General features: G+C 44.7%; 1 protein-coding gene across 1 annotated transcript; it reads left to right on the forward strand.

Annotated features, from left to right (window-relative positions):
• Positions 1-2,402: 2,402 nt before the first annotated feature.
• On the forward strand, positions 2,403-11,132 carry CYP1B1 (cytochrome P450 family 1 subfamily B member 1). The gene is made up of 3 exons (XM_067703230.1): positions 2,403-2,860; positions 3,438-4,481; positions 7,339-11,132. The coding sequence occupies exons 2-3, from the start codon at positions 3,439-3,441 to the stop codon at positions 7,925-7,927; spliced, it is 1,632 nt and encodes a 543-aa protein (XP_067559331.1). The 5' UTR covers positions 2,403-2,860; position 3,438; the 3' UTR covers positions 7,928-11,132.
• Positions 11,133-18,486: the final 7,354 nt, after the last annotated feature.

Genomic DNA, 18,486 nt, shown 5'->3' on the forward strand with positions numbered 1-18,486 from the left:
AAACAGAAGGTCTTAGGAGCAGCTTTGTTTGTACTTTTTAAGATAGAAATTTACTTGGTTTAAAAGCACCGCCATCCGTCTGACTCTGGTAGAGATACTGTGATAAAAGCTTTCAGGAATGTCGATAGCTCAAAATTGGCATCAGCCCATACACAGTTCTTGTCTACTGAAGTCTAGTAAGAGACTGATACATTGTGACAGTCTTGAATGATTAGACAAAGGTCATACTAAAGCTGGATATTGTAAGGTTGCTACAAAATTCATTTCAAAGGTATATATGCCAGCACAGCCCTGGGAAACCAATGCTTATTTACTCAGTTGCTCAAAAACCAACTTCCTTACGGAACTGAGTACCCCATCATGAAGTGTAAAATCATTTCCAGAGAACCTCTCAAAAGCTACTGAATGGAGAATTTTACAAAAAGTCATTTTCTTATCAGATAAGATATTTTAATGTTGGCTTCAACCTTTCAATAAGTCAGACTCTTAAGATGCCCCTTTATTTTTCTTTAAAATTTAACCAGTTATTCCAAAGTCAGCTATGAAGCAGGCCTCCCTCATTCAAAACCAATTTACCTGCAGAAGGTTAGCATACTATTTCTTTAGGATCCTCAGAATCCTCTATTCTGTAAAACAAAACAAAACAAAACACCCCAAAAACTATTAAAAAAATCTGCCCAGCTGATTTTTTTTTTTTTAAGGCGGGTAGGAGAGAAGGCATTTGTGCCTTTTATCTGAGGATTTCCTTCCGCGTAAACTTGTATGATCGATCTGGAGTGCGACTTCGTGGGTTCAAATTCTGGCTCCACTTCTTACTAGCTAGCAGGAGGGAGGGTGGGAGGGTAGAAAACCGCCCCACTTTGCCCATGCAAGCATTTCAATCATTTACTTGGAAAGAGAAATCATTTAAGATTATATCGTTTGATTGTAAATGTATTACTATAGTGCGTGTGATCTTGGGTAAGTCATATAATTTCTCTGAACCCGTTTCCTCAACTGTAAACCGGGAAACAATAGAGATTCGCAGCGCCGGTAAAGCTCAAAAAAGCACGGGGCTGTCACGTGGTAAACGCCCAACTTCTTTACTTACACTTGATAACCCCGGAGGCTCGGAAGTACACTTCCTACCTGGGTAACTACTGTACAACCCACCCTTTCTCCGGGCTCGTCCTTTCCCCAACCTTGGAGAAAAGACCATTTCTCTCCCGGGTCTTTAAAATACTTTGTACTAGCCGACTGGAAAGGGCGCCGCGGCCGGGGAAGCTACCGCGGCCCAAGCGCCCTGGGCTTCCCCTTTGACAAGAGAGTCCCCACTCCGAGAGCAACGCGAGCCCAGATCCGGCCTTCGGGTGGCGGCCCGGGCGGGCGCGGCTGTGCGTGCGCCGCGGAGGGTGGTGGCGGTCCGCGCCCCGCCCTCGGCCGCCGCCCCCGCCGCTGCCTCGGCGTGTCAGGTGCCGTGAGAAGCGCCGAGGGACATGAGTGGAGCCGACTTTCCAGAAGCGGCGCACGCAAGGCACAGCTCCGCACGCAAGGGGGAGGCGACAGCAGAAGAGATTTTTCAACCCAATAAAGTTCGCAGGCGCGCGGAGATTGGCCTCCTCCTCTTCTACCCCCCACCCCCCGCCTCCTCCCTCCAGGAATCTTCAGAGTGCCCTCCCTCCCCTCCTCTCTCCAGTGTTCGTCCCAGCTTGGCTCCCCCGCCGGGCGCCAGGGCCTCCGACACGGCCAGCGTTGCCCCGCGCTCTCCAGTGGGCGGCGCCACCTGGAGGAGTTTCTACGAGGGAAACCTTGGGGCCAGCTGCGGTGCGCCAGCGAGGGCTGGCCTTTGTGTGCCAAGGACACTCTGGGCCCCGGGGCGGGGGAGCGGCGTCCTTCAGGGATTCTCGATCTCGCCGCGGTCATGTCAAAACTGACATGACCGGCCGATTTGCTTGCGAGAACGTTAAAATAAAAATAAAACAATTCGGGATGCAGTAAGGCAAACCGCTACCACAACCGAACTTGCTTTTCCAAACTGACAGGTTTCCTTTCCCGGTTCTGGCGCCCAAGGATCTCGAGCGGTTTTCTCTCGGGGAAGGACGCTCAAGCCACCGAGAGGGAAGGGAGGTCGTACCCTCGGGGCGTGGAGGCGCTCCCACCGAGAGCGCAGGGAGGTGCTCAGGCACCGGGGAAACTGTGCGGCCTCGATCTGGGGTGACTGCGAGGAAGAGTGGTTTTTGGGCAAACGAAAAGTTCACACCGCTGCTTCCAGGAAAGCCGCCATCTACTGCGCCAAGGCCGTCGGGGCGCTCCGGGGCCGCCTCGCGTGACTACCCGCGCGCGCGGCGACCCAAGCTGTAGTCCGAGAGGCTTGGACTGTCCCGGCGCGCCCCGCCCCCCGCAAGCCCCGCCCCCGTCAGGTCCCGCTGCCTCCTCCCCAACACAGACCTTAAAAAAGAGAGAAGCGGGATGGCGCGTTTTGACTCTCCCGAGTGACTGTGCAAACGGGCCACGCCTGTGCGACGCCAGCTGTCAGAGTCGTGCGGGGGGCGTGGGGGCTGGGAATTGACTCTGTTCATCGACCCGCAGTCTCAATCCCCACGCCCTGAGAAAACCCTGACTTTGCCGAGGCCCAGGTGCAGCGGGGCTCTGCAAAGAAGACACCTTTCTCCGCCCCCATCCCAATCCAAGCGCCTCTGGCTCTGACGACGCCTAGAGACTCCAGAGTGGGCGCCAAAGTTCCCAGACCTGGCAACAGGTGTCTAGGGCGGGCCTCCGACTTCCTGGAGACACTTAGGTTGCGGTCTTGAATCCCACAAAGGCCCCAATCCGTCCTCGGAGCCGGCCGTCTGGCGCTGCTGGAAACCGCGCCGCCTTGCAGGTCAGTCTGTCAGCGGAGCCGCCTTCCTGCGGCCTCTTGTGATGGGTTCTCGCAGATCAGGGGTGACGGGGGGCGCAGGGGCCGGGGTGGTAGGCACTTAGAGGGAACTGAGCGCCACAGCCTTGATGCACTCTTCCTCGCAGTCACCCCAGATCGAGGCCGCACAGTTTCCCCGGGACACAGCCTAAGCACCTCCCTGCGCTCTCGGTGGGAGCGCCTCCACGCCCCGAGCGTACGACCTCCCTTCCCTCTCGCTGGCTTGAGCGTCCTTCCCCGAGAGAAAAGGCATCAAGGCCTTGAATTGCAGGAACCGTTACGCGGCTGGGGCGGGGTCGGGGGGAGTCTGGGTCACAGAGAGGTAGAAACACGACCCTTCCCTTCGCTTTGGGGGAATGGGTTTGGGATGGCAAGAGGCGTCTTCAGCAGCGTCTCCAGTGAGCTAGCCCTGACCTGACCTACGCACGACCCCCTCCCTACCCAACAGTGCACGGTAGCCCGAGGCCGGGGGTAGGGGCGTAGGGCGCCCGCCCCTTTCTCTGCCTACCTGAGTGTCACGCCTTCGCCCTTCTCTCCCCAGCATGGCCACCAGCCTCAGCCCGGACGATCATCTGCCGCCTATCCCTCTGTCGGCCCAGCAGACCATGCTCCTGTTGCTGCTCTCGGTACTGGCCGCGGTGCACGTGGGCCAGTGGCTGTTGAGGCAGCGGCGGCGGCAGCCGGGGTCCGCGCCCCCGGGTCCCTTCGCTTGGCCGCTGATCGGAAATGCGGCGTCAATGGGCCCGGCGCCTCACGTCTCGTTCGCACGCCTGGCGCGGCGCTACGGCGACGTCTTCCAGATCCGCCTGGGCAGCTGCCCGGTGGTGGTGCTGAACGGCGAGCGCGCCATCCGCCAGGCCCTGGTGCAGCAGGGCGCCGCGTTCGCCGACCGGCCGCCCTTCGCCTCTTTCCGCGTGGTGTCTGGTGGCCGCAGCCTGGCTTTCGGCCAGTATTCGGAGAGCTGGAAGGCGCAGCGGCGCGCGGCGTACAGCACGATGCGAGCCTTCTCCACGCGCCAGCCGCGCGGCCGCCGGGTGCTCGAGGGCCACGTGCTGGGCGAGGCGCGGGAGTTGGTGGAGCTGCTGGTGCGCGGCAGCGCGGGCGGCGCCTTTCTCGACCCGCGGCCGCTGACCGTGGTGGCCGTGGCCAACGTCATGAGCGCCGTGTGCTTCGGCTGCCGCTACAGCCACGACGACGCCGAGTTCCGAGAGCTGCTCAGCCACAACGAGGAGTTCGGGCGCACGGTGGGCGCGGGCAGCCTGGTGGACGTGCTGCCCTGGCTGCAGCGCTTCCCCAACCCTGTGCGCACTGCCTTCCGTGAATTCGAGACGCTCAATCGCAACTTCAGCAGCTTCGTCCTAGACAAGTTCCTGAGGCACCGTGAAAGCCTTCGGCCCGGGGCCGCTCCCCGCGACATGATGGACGCCTTCATGCTCTCAGCAGGAAAGGAAGCTGCCGCGGGCTCTGGCGACGGCGGCGCGCGGCTGGACGAAGAGTACGTGCCGGCCACCGTCACAGACATCTTCGGCGCCAGCCAGGATACTCTCTCCACCGCGCTGCAGTGGCTGCTCGTCTTCTTCACCAGGTAAAGCCTCCAGGAGGCTTGGGATGGCCTTCCTCCCCTCCTCTGTAAAAGGCAGAATGGAATTAGAATATGCTAAGGTCGCGACTAGCGCGCAGGGAGGGTTTGGGGTTTCGCTCCAGGTCCCAACCTCCCAAATCTGAGACCGCGTCCGGAAAGCGCGACTCAGGAAGGCGCGGTGCTAGCCGAGATGGGCGCGCACGCCCGCCCCACCCAGCGGCGCCCGGAAGGCTCCGCATCTCTGATCTTGTCGCTACCCGCTCCGAGGGGGGGCAAATTTGTGTGAAACCCCTTGGAAAAGCAAGAGTTGTTTTTCAGTGCCCGCTGATCATCCCCGATCTCCCGCACTGGCACAGGAGAAGCAAATTTGGAACGGTTCCGAAGGAAAGGGCAGCGCAGTAAAAAAAAAAAAAAAGTTAAATAAACACAGCAGCCTAATCGGCTCGGCCAGCCTTCAGCGCGGATCGGAAGCCGCCCGGCCCGGGAGCCAAAAGCCAACCTCTCGTCAGGGCTTTGTACACCGGCAAAGGTAGCGATTGGCGGTCGGGCCTCACGGACTGCTAATCCGAAACTTCGGGAAAGCGGCCAGAAACCAGCGGATTGTGCTGAGTTTCTAAACCCGCCGCGCTAGAAGTGTCAGTGTAAAGAATGGGAGAAGCAGTAACTGTACCGAGCGCAGAGCGGCATGTAGAAAGGCAAACTGGGTATCCGGGAGGCACCTGCAGCCCTCTAGGATCCTTGGGCTCGGCTCGGTTAGTTGGACCCCAGTCGCGGACCTCTGCTAAATTTGTACGCGCACGAATTAAACAGGTCCCCGGTATCCCCAGATTGAGCAAATAAAAAATAAAATTTACATAGGACATAGTTATATTAAAAGATTAGCCGCTGTTTATCTGAAATTCACGTCTAACTGGGCAGCCTGTATTTTATCTGGCAACCTTACCCCAGGGGTAAATGTCTCATTCAAGGCAACTCTTGATTGCCTTGAGAGACCAGAAATCCTGGTTGTGCAATTTCTTGGCGCACAGGTAAGCGATAGGAGAAGCTGAATTTGCTGGCCCCCTAGAAACTGGAAGGTAAAAACAACTTCTTTTGTTGTTAGAATCCACTGCATTAGAATCCTATATTTCCTTATGTACTTACTGTACAACTGCTTTTCACAAATCCTTCTTCTTTTTTTTTCTTTCTTTCTTTTTTTTGGTTATATTTAAAATCACTTTTCAGTATTAATATCATGGAAACACATATGGGGGAGGGGCAGAAATCGAATAAAGAGAAGTCAATAATAACAGGTCAGGAAGAAGACAATTCCAGAATGGGATCAATAAGTCCTTTGCATCCCCAGATAAGCATGTTATCTTTTGAAACAGCCTTTCTTTTTTTCACTAGAAACCGAATTGTAAATCGTTCTCCGGGTACCCCAATTGGGCAGCAAAAAGAAGTAAAACAATTTTGGGATCACTTTCAATTCGGTATAGCTAATGAGTCCTTTTTTCTTCTTTTTAGTGAAAAAATATGACAGGGGTTGGCAAATTACATTACCTGTTTTTGTATGTAAGTCTTATGGAAATACAGCTATGCCCATTCATTCTTGTGTGGTCTATGGCCGCTTTCACACTACAGCACAAGGCAGAGTTGGATAGTTGGGAGGCAGAGGGTTTGATCCACAAACCCTAAAATATATACTATCTGGCCCTTTATGAAAATGTTTGCAGACCCCTGAAGTATGAAGCTAAAGAAGCGATTTTTAAAATCACCCATAATTTCACCACATGTGTGCTTAATTTTTTTTTCAGATTCGCAAGAATTATTTACAAATGTTTTGACTTCTGACATTTCCACTCACTGTAGTGGGCATTTCCCTGTCTTTTAAACTTGATTTTAGTAATTTTTTATGGCTACATAACATTTTGCCATAGTAACGGATTGTTATGTACAATCATTTCTTGTGTTTTAATGTTGATTGCATTTTTAAAATTTCATCTATTGTGGTTATGTTTTTGTACCTGCTAAGTTATTTCCTGAAAACACATTTCTAGATCACTGGGTTTTAAAAGGGTGGGGAGGAGTTACCCTTATAGATCTTGCTTTGTTTTCCGAAAGGATTGTACTAGTTTTATTGGCAACAGTGAATAAGTATTACAATCTGTACCGTAATCTCGTGAACATTGGGGATTTGCTTTTAAATTTAGAAGATATGCAGCTTTATCTCTCGGGATACCAATTATCTTTGTATAAAATGAGAACAGTGTGTCTGCTGGAATTGTCTAGGGAGATGAGGAGAAAAGAAGAACTCACTTTGAGGGTTACATTTTAATTTTTGTGGACCCCGGGGCTTTTGCCTTTGTAGACATCTTACTCAATAAAAATTTTTTAAATTAAATTTTATGACTACATTGGTATAAAGATTAATATATTAAAATTATATATTGAAACATTCTCGTTGACCTAAAAGTTTATTTTCTTCTGATAAAAAATGAATTTTCATGAGTCCCTCAAAAGTGCTGTGGGTCCTAGGCACTGTCCCTGCTGTGCCCCATGGAGAAGTCGACCTTATCCATTGTTGTGCTTTTTCAGGCTGAGAAAACTTAGACCTTTTTTTGACTTATGATGGGAAAGAGAGCTTGAGCCATGGGAGACTTATGACAGGAAATATAACAAACTCCATCCTGTAATGCAGTGATAAATTAGGAAACCATTTTAGATTTTTTTTTTTTGCTGGAAATCTTAATTCAGTTTCTGATTCAGATAGCCAGTTTAAAGAAGAGTGGTATTAAAATAAATTGTAATGGGCTTTCTAGATGAAAGAAGAATTAGTGTTCCTGACTTATTTTCTCTCTCTGCATTAAAAACCAAACAGGTATCCGGAAGTGCAGGCTCGGGTACAGGCAGAACTGGATCAAGTGGTGGGTAGGGACCGGCTGCCCTGCCTAGATGACCAACCGCACCTGCCCTACGTCATGGCCTTCCTTTATGAAGCCATGCGCTTCTCCAGCTTTGTGCCCGTCACCATTCCTCACGCCACCACGGCCAATGCTTCTGTCTTGGGCTACCACATCCCCAAGGACACGGTGGTTTTTGTTAACCAGTGGTCCGTGAATCATGACCCAGTGAAATGGTCTAACCCAGAAGACTTTGATCCAGCCCGATTCTTGGACAAGGATGGCTTCATCAATAAGGACCTGGCCAGCAGTGTGATGATTTTTTCAGTGGGCAAACGGCGGTGCATCGGGGAAGAGATTTCCAAGACGCAGCTGTTTCTCTTCATCTCCATCCTCGCTCATGAGTGCAATTTCAGGGCCAATCCAGACGAGCCTTCGAAAATGGATTTTAATTACGGCCTGACCATTAAACCCAAGTCATTTAAAATCAATGTCACTCTCAGAGAGTCCATGGAGCTCCTTGATAGTGCTGTCCAGAAGTTACAAGCTGAGGAAGACTGCCAGTGAGAAGCCAGAGGCAAGCAGAAATTTTATAAGTACACAAGTCTTGGGGGATGGAGAGTAAAATTAAGGTTTGCTTTTCTTTTTCCTAGCTCCTCTGTGCCACTTTCTCAATTAGCCTCTAAAGTGAGCATAAACCAACTGACCCGCAGATGATGTGCTTTGTACACATGTCCTCAGAATGGCATCTCATGAGCAGTGGGCTGTGTAGGAGCTCCAGGAGCTATTTTGAGTCAAAGAATTAAAGGACCCAAAGAATTTTTATACATATATTGAATGTTGGTAATCATAATTTCTTGAGGGAGCATTCTTTGGAGTTAAAACACACATGTGCATATATACAGAACTACCTAATAAAGAGGCCTATTAGTAACCATGCCTTGTTGGGTGGGATCCAAGATGAATGTGCTGAAGTCTGCTCCATCGAAAACCATATTAAGCAAAGTTTCAGGAAATACTGTTGAATATGCAAAGGCAAATAATTTCAGTGTAAGACATGTGATTTGGGGTGATAAGGGAAAAAGTAAAGACCAGAAATTCCCTTCTCACCTTTCCAATAAAATAGCTTGGTTAGGCTCTAATATCTATGGATGGATTTATCTTTTTGCCAACTGATGGGCTTCCTGTTACTTTTCTGGATGAGTCATAAAGTTATTTGCTTGGAAAGAAATTAATAGCAGTTGATTTAGTGGGTTTCAGTGATTTCATGAATTTTAAAGTGTAAATTGTAAAAAATTCCAAGCTGAAGTCATACTGCTCTTGGTTGCCAAAGTACAGAATTTCAATCATGAGAAAAAAAAGTTACCAGCTTAGCTAAGCTTTAAGTTGTGTGATTGTAATGTACTGACTTCAGTAAATCTCATAGGTTAAAAAGTCACCAAGTAGTGTTCAATATGGGTACATATATTACATAATTATTCAGAAGCAATATGTATTAGTTATTTTATTATTAAACAGTATTAATTATTTTGGTCAAGAAAGGGTTGAAAAGTGTCTTTTATAATGTCACAGCAAATAGAAAAGTACAACTAATTTAACCAATTTTGGTCCAAATACATGGTATGAACTTGATTAAATCAACTGTTTTTGACATCATGGAAAGCAAGTTGAAACAAAGTCTCTTCTCTCATCCAAAATTTGAATGAAAAATCTCAAAATTAGATCTGCAAGATGTGTTCCTTATCACTTTACAACATGCTTATTAAAATTATATTCACAATACAGAATCTTTTTTGAAATTGATCTAGTTAATAGGTTTTAATTCCAAACTCTTGACGTGCTTAAATTTTAATTTTATTTTAAAGCCATTCTGATTATTGAGTTCTAGGAAGTTACTGGAAATCTGACCATTAGCCTGTGAAAGGCAGAGAGATCGAAGCTGTGTCTGCCTGGGGAATAACGAAAAAATGCAATGAATTATCTGCATGTTCTTTATTAAATAACAAGGGGGGAATTCCCATTATAATGGACCTAGTTTCTCTTTTAAATGATTTTCAAAAAATAGCATTGGTGTTTGTGTTTTGGAAAGTCAGAATCAGTCTTGGGAGATTGTTTGGAGGATTGCATTGCATTTCAGTGGAGCCAGTCAGATCAGTTGTACTATTTAAGATGGCCAACCCAGCGAGCAGTCACTTTGGTAACTGTGAAAACATAAAGCTTGAACAAAATCTGTATGTTCAGTTTATGTAAATAACCTGAAAACCTTTTTAAAAAAGTGATGGAAGGTTAACAATGTACAAAGTGAAGTTTGGAGTTTTAAGTTTTTTGCTCGCAAACGTCCAAAAGAAGTTGTGCAGTGTCCTAAAAGCTTACTGCTCGTTACATTTCATTAAGCTTTTAGGAGACTTTTTATCAAAATTATAAAGGGAGGAGTGTATGATGGTTGTGGGGTCTGGTAAGAGAAAGGAGTGGAAAATAAAAAGAAAAGGAAGAAAGATGGTTAGACATTCTCCTACTCCTTCAAAATTAATTAGTTTGAAGTATGAATATTTAGAAGAAAGATGTTCCACGTGCCAGTGTTGAATCCCAAGTAGATTTTTAAAAATCTACAACATAGCAACTCTATTTTATAATTTGGAATTTTTATTAATAAAAATTTGATATAATTTTAATTAATAAAATCTCACAGCTGTACCTCTTGAATATGAAAACACTGTGCCAGTATTTTTAAAGGCACTAAAGTCAACTGTGGAAATCAGGCTTACCCAATACATTTCAATTTGGGGGGTACTGGCTATTTCAAAACATTGTTACCCACCCTTCCCTGCACCCCACCCCCTGCAGGGCTGAGACAGTAATTTGGCGCTGCCCTAGCCTGCTTACTCTGAGAGATGGTGTGGCAGCAAAAGTAATCATGTACCAATCTGGATGCCTGCTTAAGTCAACCGGGTCCAGATGTGCTGTAGCCGGTTTTTATGTCCGTAGGCTCGGTTCATCTGGCACTTTCGGCAGTGGGCTGAGGTAGAAGAAAGTAAGGTGGGAGATTTCCTGGTTTATTTAATATGTTTGTAACCCAGTTAAAGGAAGGAAAGCAAAACCAAAAACAAACAAAAATAACCAAATTTGGGGGCTACCGTAATCAGGTTACTAGCTTGATCAGAAAATCTAATATTATTTCTGCCAGAGAAAGAATGTACTTGCTGGTCACCATTTTACTCAGAACATCTAATCCAGGTTATTACAATAGTTAAAGTATATTGTTTATTAAATGCTTCATTTATATATTAAAGCTTTGACTTTGTAAGGAAACTGCTTTTTTTCCAAAACAAGAGGAAGATGTCTCAGGTTTGTTTTGTGGATTATCTAAAAGCTTTCATGTCTCAGAACTTAGCCTTTACCTGTGAAATGCTATTATGGCCTTAATATTTTCATATCACATCTATATTAGATCAAATAGTTGCACAGCATTATGTATTAATTTGTATGTTTTTTAGCTATGACACAACTTTGTAATACAAAGGTATACTTTAGTAGATGTTTATAATTCAAGGATAGCTTCTTATTTAACCTTTTCTTGTTTTTGTATTTTATCATGTATGCTTTCCATCTGTACATAGCAACTGTAATACATAGTTGTAACCGAAATAGATTTGGGGGACATAGCATTAATATGTGGCTTTTACTGTTTGATATGCCAAATTTAAAAAATTCTACACCTGTAATTACCTGTAATAGGACACCATTACCAAAATAATAAAAATCACTTTCATAATCTTGTTAGGAAGTTTTACTTTATGTTATAGCAAATACAGTCTAATGTATTTATTTATTTCAACTACTATTTATAAGTGCTTGACTTAAAATGTTGCATTGTAAATATTTTCTTTGGCCATTCTACATTTTAGGCAGCTTGTCTTTTTCTTTTAAACAGGCTTTCGACATCCAGTCTCCTACCAAATTCTTGATTTCTCCTTACTTTTTAAAATTGTAATACAGTTGGCTTACTATATTATATTAGTTTTAGGTGTACAGCGTAGTACATAGATTCAATATCTTTATAGATTATGCTCCATTTAAAGTTATTACAAAATAATAGCTATATTCCCTGTGTTGTACAATATATCCTTGTAGCTTATTTATTTTATACATAGTAGTTTGTACCTCTTAATCCCCAACCCCTATTTTGCCCTTCCCCCCTTCCTTCTCCCCACTGGTAACCACTAGTTTGTTCTCTGTATCTGTGAGTCTGTTTCTGTTTTGTTATATACATTCACTTGTTTTATTTTTTAGATTCCACATATAAGTGGTAACATTTTTGAATTTATAAGAACCAACTCAGAAGTTAAACTTCAGTGGCAAACACCTGGCAAAGTGGCAATTAATTTCTAATTTTGAGAGATTGAATAGATTGAGATTTTAAGATTCTGACCTTATATTTCTGCTTCATCTAAAAAAATGCAGGACATATTTTTCCCCCTCAGCAGCATACCAGTCCTTTTCCTTGAGTATTTCATTCATTCGTTTTTTTTCTTTTGACAGGAAAGCTTTTGTTTTTAATTTGGTTGGTAAACATTTATTCATTCATTTTGTAAGGGACGTGTGCCTTAATTAATAAGTGCCGTTAATGTCCAATAAAATAGAATGGATGAGAGTATTCTTTAATACACTATGTGGAAATATTTTTCTGCTGACATTTTTAACCTGGTAAAAGACTTGACTTCCCAGAGCCCCTGCTGGCACTCCCAAGCTTTCACTGCCCCACCCTCACAGATGGCAGGGCCGTGCAGTAATCTGGGGCTGCCCCTTATTTCTTCCAGAGTTTAGCTCCCATTATTGTGAAATCAGGAAAAGTAATTGTAAAGTATAATTGCACACAGTGTCATTGATCCTTTGACTTGAGAACATCATTTTGGAAGCCGAAAGGTATAGTTAGGAATTGGTTTAAGAGAATACTCACTTGTTTTCCAGATGTCCTAACTTAGGATCTTGGAAATGGTCATAAAGGTTCAGGATGAATGAAATAAATATTTTCGTAGGAAAAATATTTTTTAACAAAATTGTAATTGGGGTCAGGTGTTTGCAAAAATGTCAAGCAGAGTTGAATTCCACCCAATCAATCTGGTAGAATATAAGACTAGAATGCAGGGTGGGGAATGAATGCAGCTTTGGACATAAAACAGGTGTGAGTGTTGCAAACTCATAGAGATTGTTTCTATAACCTCAAAATCGGTCAGTTTTCCTGCACGAGTGCTACAGAAGTTTTGGCTGTTAACTTGCCCTTATTTTGGTTTAGTGACTCACATACTCTCTGCTCTCAAGTTTTGATCTATTAGTTATAATTCTCGGAGAAGGGAGGAGAAAGAAAAGAAATTAATATATTCAAATATATTTGGAAGTAATTATTTTTAATGGGAAAGATTGGAGGAAAATAATCTAGTTTAAACAGGTAGGGGCAAGCTATGGGTAACCAACAGCTTTGTTTGTAGCTCCTTTATTCACTCACACAGAGGCTATGTGGTCTTCAGTAACACTTTTCAACAGGGGCCAAGTATGAGGGGAAGAAATGAAACTCAGATATGTTTTAAACTAATAATGTGTTTCATTACCCTGCTAAGCACGTGAATGCATCATCACACAACAGTCCCGTGAGGGAGGCAGTAATGTCACGGGCCAAAATTCTACGTTGAAAAGTGTCAGTGTCTGGATGTTCCCTGGAGATGAACTGACTCCAAAGCCTGCTGTCTTTGGACTAGAGAGCTTGTCCCTTACCAAGCTGCCCATGTTTGGGTATACAGGCTAGTCCGTCTGTTTTTCAATTCCTGTGATCCCTGGAGTTTCACCAGCAGTGCCCCTGCTTTGTCTCGGCCACATGCCACAGTGACAGTGTGAAGTGCTAGGAAGACTCACAATACTCCTTCCTTCTGAGAGAAGCATCCTCAAGCAAGACAAAAAGAAGGGTGTGTGTGTCATGCTTTGTTTTTATAATATTAAAACTTCTCTCCCATAATCTGTGAGCCAGGAATTTTTGCCTGAAGGCCATCCATAGGTTGGACCGGATGCCTGATTTGAGAACCCTCTCTGATAGGACTGGAGGAGTGCACCACACTGGATATTGGCTCATGTGACTAATCAGAACCTTTCCTGCTCTCAGAGACCTTGAATAGGATTAAATAGGATACTCTCAGGCCAGAGAGAGAGAGCGCGCAAAACCAAGGCATGAATGAGACAGGTGTGTTGACGGGAAGCCTACCTTTGAAAACAGTGTGACTGGAGCTACTGGAACTGGTTTCGGACCACTTGAGATCCCTTTAGGTGATAGAAAGGCTACATAAGCTAACCAACTAAATATATTATGTTAAATAAACAGCACACTATTACACAAATTACGCAATATTCCAGCACGCACCTAACAGCCCCTGAGAGCCCGGCAGGTCAGGGGTTAGGAGTCGCTCCACCAGCCTGCAAAATCTTCCAGCTTCTTTAAAAGAGTTTTAATTCTGCTTTTATTACTATTTGCCTACTTTTGTTTCTTTCCCTCTCCATCTCAATACTGCCTAATGTGTACTTTTTTGGTACGCGTTCCAACGAAATGTGTATGATTGTTTTGTATACATGTTTTTTTTTAAATTTTATTTATTTTTGGCTGCTTTGGGTCTTTGCTGCTGCGCGCATGCTTTCCTTAGCTGTGGCGAGCGGGGGCTACTCTTTGCTGTGGTCCCCCCGCCCCCCCGTTCACATTTCACTGCTGCTCGCCTTCAGTAGGCACCTTGGGTCTTCCACTGCCCTTCCCAGCAATCACCCTTTCAATTTAAGCCTCTGCAGTTCCCACAGCCCCCAGGCAGATCCAGTTGGCACTCTGCTTTCCTAGCACTTGGCATTGACATTGAGGGAGAAAGTGGGGAAACAGGCTGGATAAAGCAGTGAGAGTATAAGGCTGAATTTTCACTGTCGTGTTTTCCAATGTGGTTTCCAGAAACTTATTGCAGTAAAAAGCAGGGTGAGCCTGTCTGCCACTTAGTTTTAATTCCTAACTTCAAGAGATGGTTCTGGAAACTGCTATGGAAGCTTGGTTAATATAAACCACCAACAACAAAAAACTGTTCTCCTTCCTCATTGCCCCACCAGGCTCATTTTTTTTGTGACAGTGTGCCAGGCAGTTCAGCTCATGATACAGACTTGCCGTTTGGCTCTGCAGAGTTTAGTACCTTTTTCACTTTCTTTGCCCAAACTTCCCATCACCTCCCTGTAGTCAGAGCTCAGGTTTCATCTTAATAAAGCCTGCCTGGAGCTCTCTGTTTAATACTCAGCCTGGCCCCTTCCCCAGGCACTCTCAACTCCCTTACGTTGCTCTTCTTCTTCTTCTGTTTTTTTTTCATAGGACTTATCTCCTGTTAATATAACATAAAATTAATCTTTTAATTTCATTCATGGTTCATGGTTTATTGTCTCTCTTCACGAGATCCCACTTCCCAGGGTGTCAGTGCGGCAGGGGTGGGCATCTTTATGTTGCTTGGCAAGTGGAATATCCAATCATCCTGCTGCATTTCCTACCCAACAGCCCCAACAAATGATTTGCACTATATTTTAAAGTCAGATGGTGTGATCACTGCCTAAATAATCCACTCACAAAAAGAAATTACTTATTGTCCTATAGACCTGAGCTACCCAATAAGGTAGCCATTAGTCACATGTGGCAATTTAAATTTAAATTAAATAAGATTAAATAAAATTAAAAGTTCAGTTCCTCACTTATACCAGCCGTATTTCTGGAGCTCAGTAGCCACATGTGGCTAGTGGCTACTGTTGTGGACAGTGCAGATGAAAAACACTTTCATCAGAGCAGAAAATTCTATTGGACAGCACTGCTATAGATGAATCAGTTTGTCAACTTAATGGATTTTTACTTTTACTCAATATTTAGTATCTACACTGAGTAAGGCACCGTGATAGCTGTGCAGGGAAGATTCAGAAACCTTGCTTCCTTCAGCAAGTGGGTCTGAAGATAAATATAATATGAAGATACATATCAAGAGCCTTGAGAAGAGACAGATAGAGTGCTGCAGAAATTCAAAGGAGGGAGAGATTTGTATTTTCCAGTTCAAGGGAGAAAATCAAGGAAAGCTTCTTGGAGGAGGTGAGTCTGAAACAGAAAAGTGCCTATAACCTCAGTTCTGAAGCACAACACACTCAACACCTCAAGACAGATAAAGGAGAGAACCTGTACCAAGTAATATTCTGGTGGAAAAGTTAACTCCAAACAAGGAGATTAATGGCTATGGTTCCATGGCTTTGGAGTTCTGCTTTTACTTCTCACTCACCTTCACTTTGGGACAACTAGTCCCCACATCTGCAGAAATACAGACTTCTGGTCCTGACATCCTCTGCTTGTGCAGAGCTGAGAAAAGCTGGTGGGGCTACCAAAATTTCGATGGTTGCTTCTCTAATCCTTCCCTTCTGTCTGGAAATTACAATCCAAAGAGAATCTTCTCCTAACGCTGCTTATCCTTGTAGGACAAAGCTTGACATCTTCACCTAAAGAGTTATATTAAGGGATGATGAATGATTGAATGTGAATTTCAGACACCTGAGATTCTCCACCTGGGCTCATGTATCCCTTCCCCTGAGCCCATAGGGGCTGACTCATATTAACCTGACCTTCACCCATAGTTGGAGAACCCAGTACTCTCAGTGGAAAATAAACTCAGGTCGAAGAAACAACGCACATGAGGAGCACAGTTATTTTCATAGAAAGACATTAAATTGCTGAGAGCTAGTGCTTGGTGGCTTTCCAGTGCCACCAATACAAGTTCAGCATCTTTTGAGCGTTTGTTCTGATGCTGTTCAGATAGTCTCAGTGGGCTCTATTGGCCACTGGTCATCTTGGTAGACGACTCTTCCATGGTTCACAGCAGAGATCAGCAAACTATGGCCCATGGGCCAAATCGGGCCCACTGCCTGTGTTTGTGCAGCTATGTGAGCTATGAATGGTTTCTACATTTTTTTTTAATGGTTGGCAAAAATCAGAAGACTGATATTTTGTGATACATGAACATTTTATGATATTCAAATTTCAGTATCCAGAAATAAAGTTATGTAGGAGCACAACCACATTTATTTATTTACTTAATGTCTATGGGGCTTTCCTATTACAACGGCAGAGCTGAGCAGTTGTGACAGAGACCACATGGCCTGCAAAATGGAAAATATTTACTATCTGGTCCTTTACAAGAAAAGTTCGCTAACCCTGGTCTATACCCTCAGCTTCTCAAGGCACTGACTAATAATGACAATAATCTCCTCATGCTTCTCTAGCACTCGTGGTTGGCAAAGCCCTTCCCCATGTCCCTTCCCTTGAGTCCTCCTGGGCTGTGCCAGGGCCCTGGCAGGCTGACGCTGCCTCACAGAGGGACGCAAACCCACAAAACCAAAACCCTAAGTGAGGTCATTAGGAAGCAGAAGCAGGTCAGAGGCATTTTTCACAAAGGCATTATTCCCGATTGTTTGAAAAATGGGGGCGTTTTCTCATAGACTAGAGAACACAGCAGTTAAATTCAGTCAAAATTCAGACCCACACAGTGTACTAACGTCACTAAAACAAAACTGAAAAACAGATTGTGTTTTTCACAGAAGCTGAAGTCTTTGCTGAATTATTTTCTCCTTCCTGAACCATTGGGTCTCTGTAATTTTATATTGTTTGAGGGTGTACCATAGTTTCACAATTCTTATACATAGCCTAAGAAAATGCAACAATCAAATAAACAAATTCATCCTCATACAGTCACAGGAGGTACTCTGAGACGTGTTTTTGAAGAGTTCTTAAATGCAGAGCACAGTAATTCAAGTATAATTTCACGTACATTCAGGTCAGCCAAATCACCATTTATTCAGCAACCGATTTATGTTTCTTAAACATTGTTAAGCATCGTTAGACTGTTAAAAAATAAAACTGTTATAAAATCAAACACATTTCCTGATTCAGAGGCATTCGTCTTCTCTTTGAGGAGAAACACTCAACTCCCCTAACACAGCATGACGGATGCTGTAACAGACATACGTGTCAAGCACCATGGGAATAAAGATTAGGACATACCTGATTCTTCTAGAGAACGTGGGGAGATGAGGATCACGAAAGGTTCCACAGAAGAGGTGCCATGTGAGCTGGGCCTAGGCAGGTGCTTAGGGGTTGACCAGAGAGACACAGAACTGGGGAGGAGAGATGAGAAGATCCTGGACGAGGCACTGAGGTGCAGAAGGGCGTGGCCGTCTGCCTTGGTCCTGCTGGAACCCCGTGCACAGTCCAGCGCTGGCATCTCATAGCTGCTCGGTAGCTATCAGTCGAATGAATGAATATGACGTGCTTGGGGGTGGCGATAATCCAGGAAGAGCAGGAGAGTATGTGTATGGACACGCAATAACATGCTACTGGGGTACCATTCTAGGGACTAGACGAGATTGACTTTTAGTTTAATATTTCCGATGTCTGTGGGTATATAAACGGCATTTCTTGGAGTCCTTGGAAATAGCTTGTACTCTTTCTTTAGCAGCATTGCTGAAGCTCTCTCCTGCTCTGATAGACAACGTGCACGTGTTTGACATTCCTGTGAAACCTCCAAAACTTCCCAGGACATTTAAGCTAACTATTGAAATACCCAACGGTTAATGATACGTCATAGTGGCCACTTGTTGTTGAATGTTTGGTCTTAGGTAAGACAGGCTGTGGGTCTTTGGCAATTGTATTTGGAAGGCAAGATTTTTTCTCTCACTAAAAAAAGCATATCTCAGTTCATGGGATAACGTTAAATCAATCACTTTCATTTATTTTTAAGGGACATTATTTGTAATTGTCGGCTCTTTATTTTTGGTAACAAATGACTTTCAGTCTCACAATGAATTAAGATACAAGAACTGGGATTAAGAAGCACTGCTTTGAGCTACAACAGTGCCTTGACGTTTGCAGATTTGGCAAGCATGGAGTTAGTGACTTGGGATCCATCCGATTTTACTGAGGCACAAATTCGAATCCCGTGGATAACAAAGCCAGAGTGTGGGCGTGAATCCAAAGTAGCGTTAATGTTTTCTACTTGACTTCAGAGACCCTGTAATTCTTAAGGACTGATTTTTTTTTT

Source organism: Pseudorca crassidens, chromosome 14 (assembly GCF_039906515.1).
Source record: "Pseudorca crassidens isolate mPseCra1 chromosome 14, mPseCra1.hap1, whole genome shotgun sequence".
Lineage (NCBI taxonomy): Eukaryota > Metazoa > Chordata > Mammalia > Artiodactyla > Delphinidae > Pseudorca > Pseudorca crassidens.

Bases quoted from the DNA above. Each gene is read 5' to 3' on its own strand.
- CYP1B1 (XM_067703230.1), top strand. From the start codon at position 3,439: ATGGCCACCAGCCTCAGCCCGGACGATCATCTGCCGCCTATCCCTCTG. The intron at 4,482-7,338 runs GTAAAGCCTCCA...AAAACCAAACAG, and splicing joins CTGCTCGTCTTCTTCACCAG to GTATCCGGAAGTGCAGGCTC.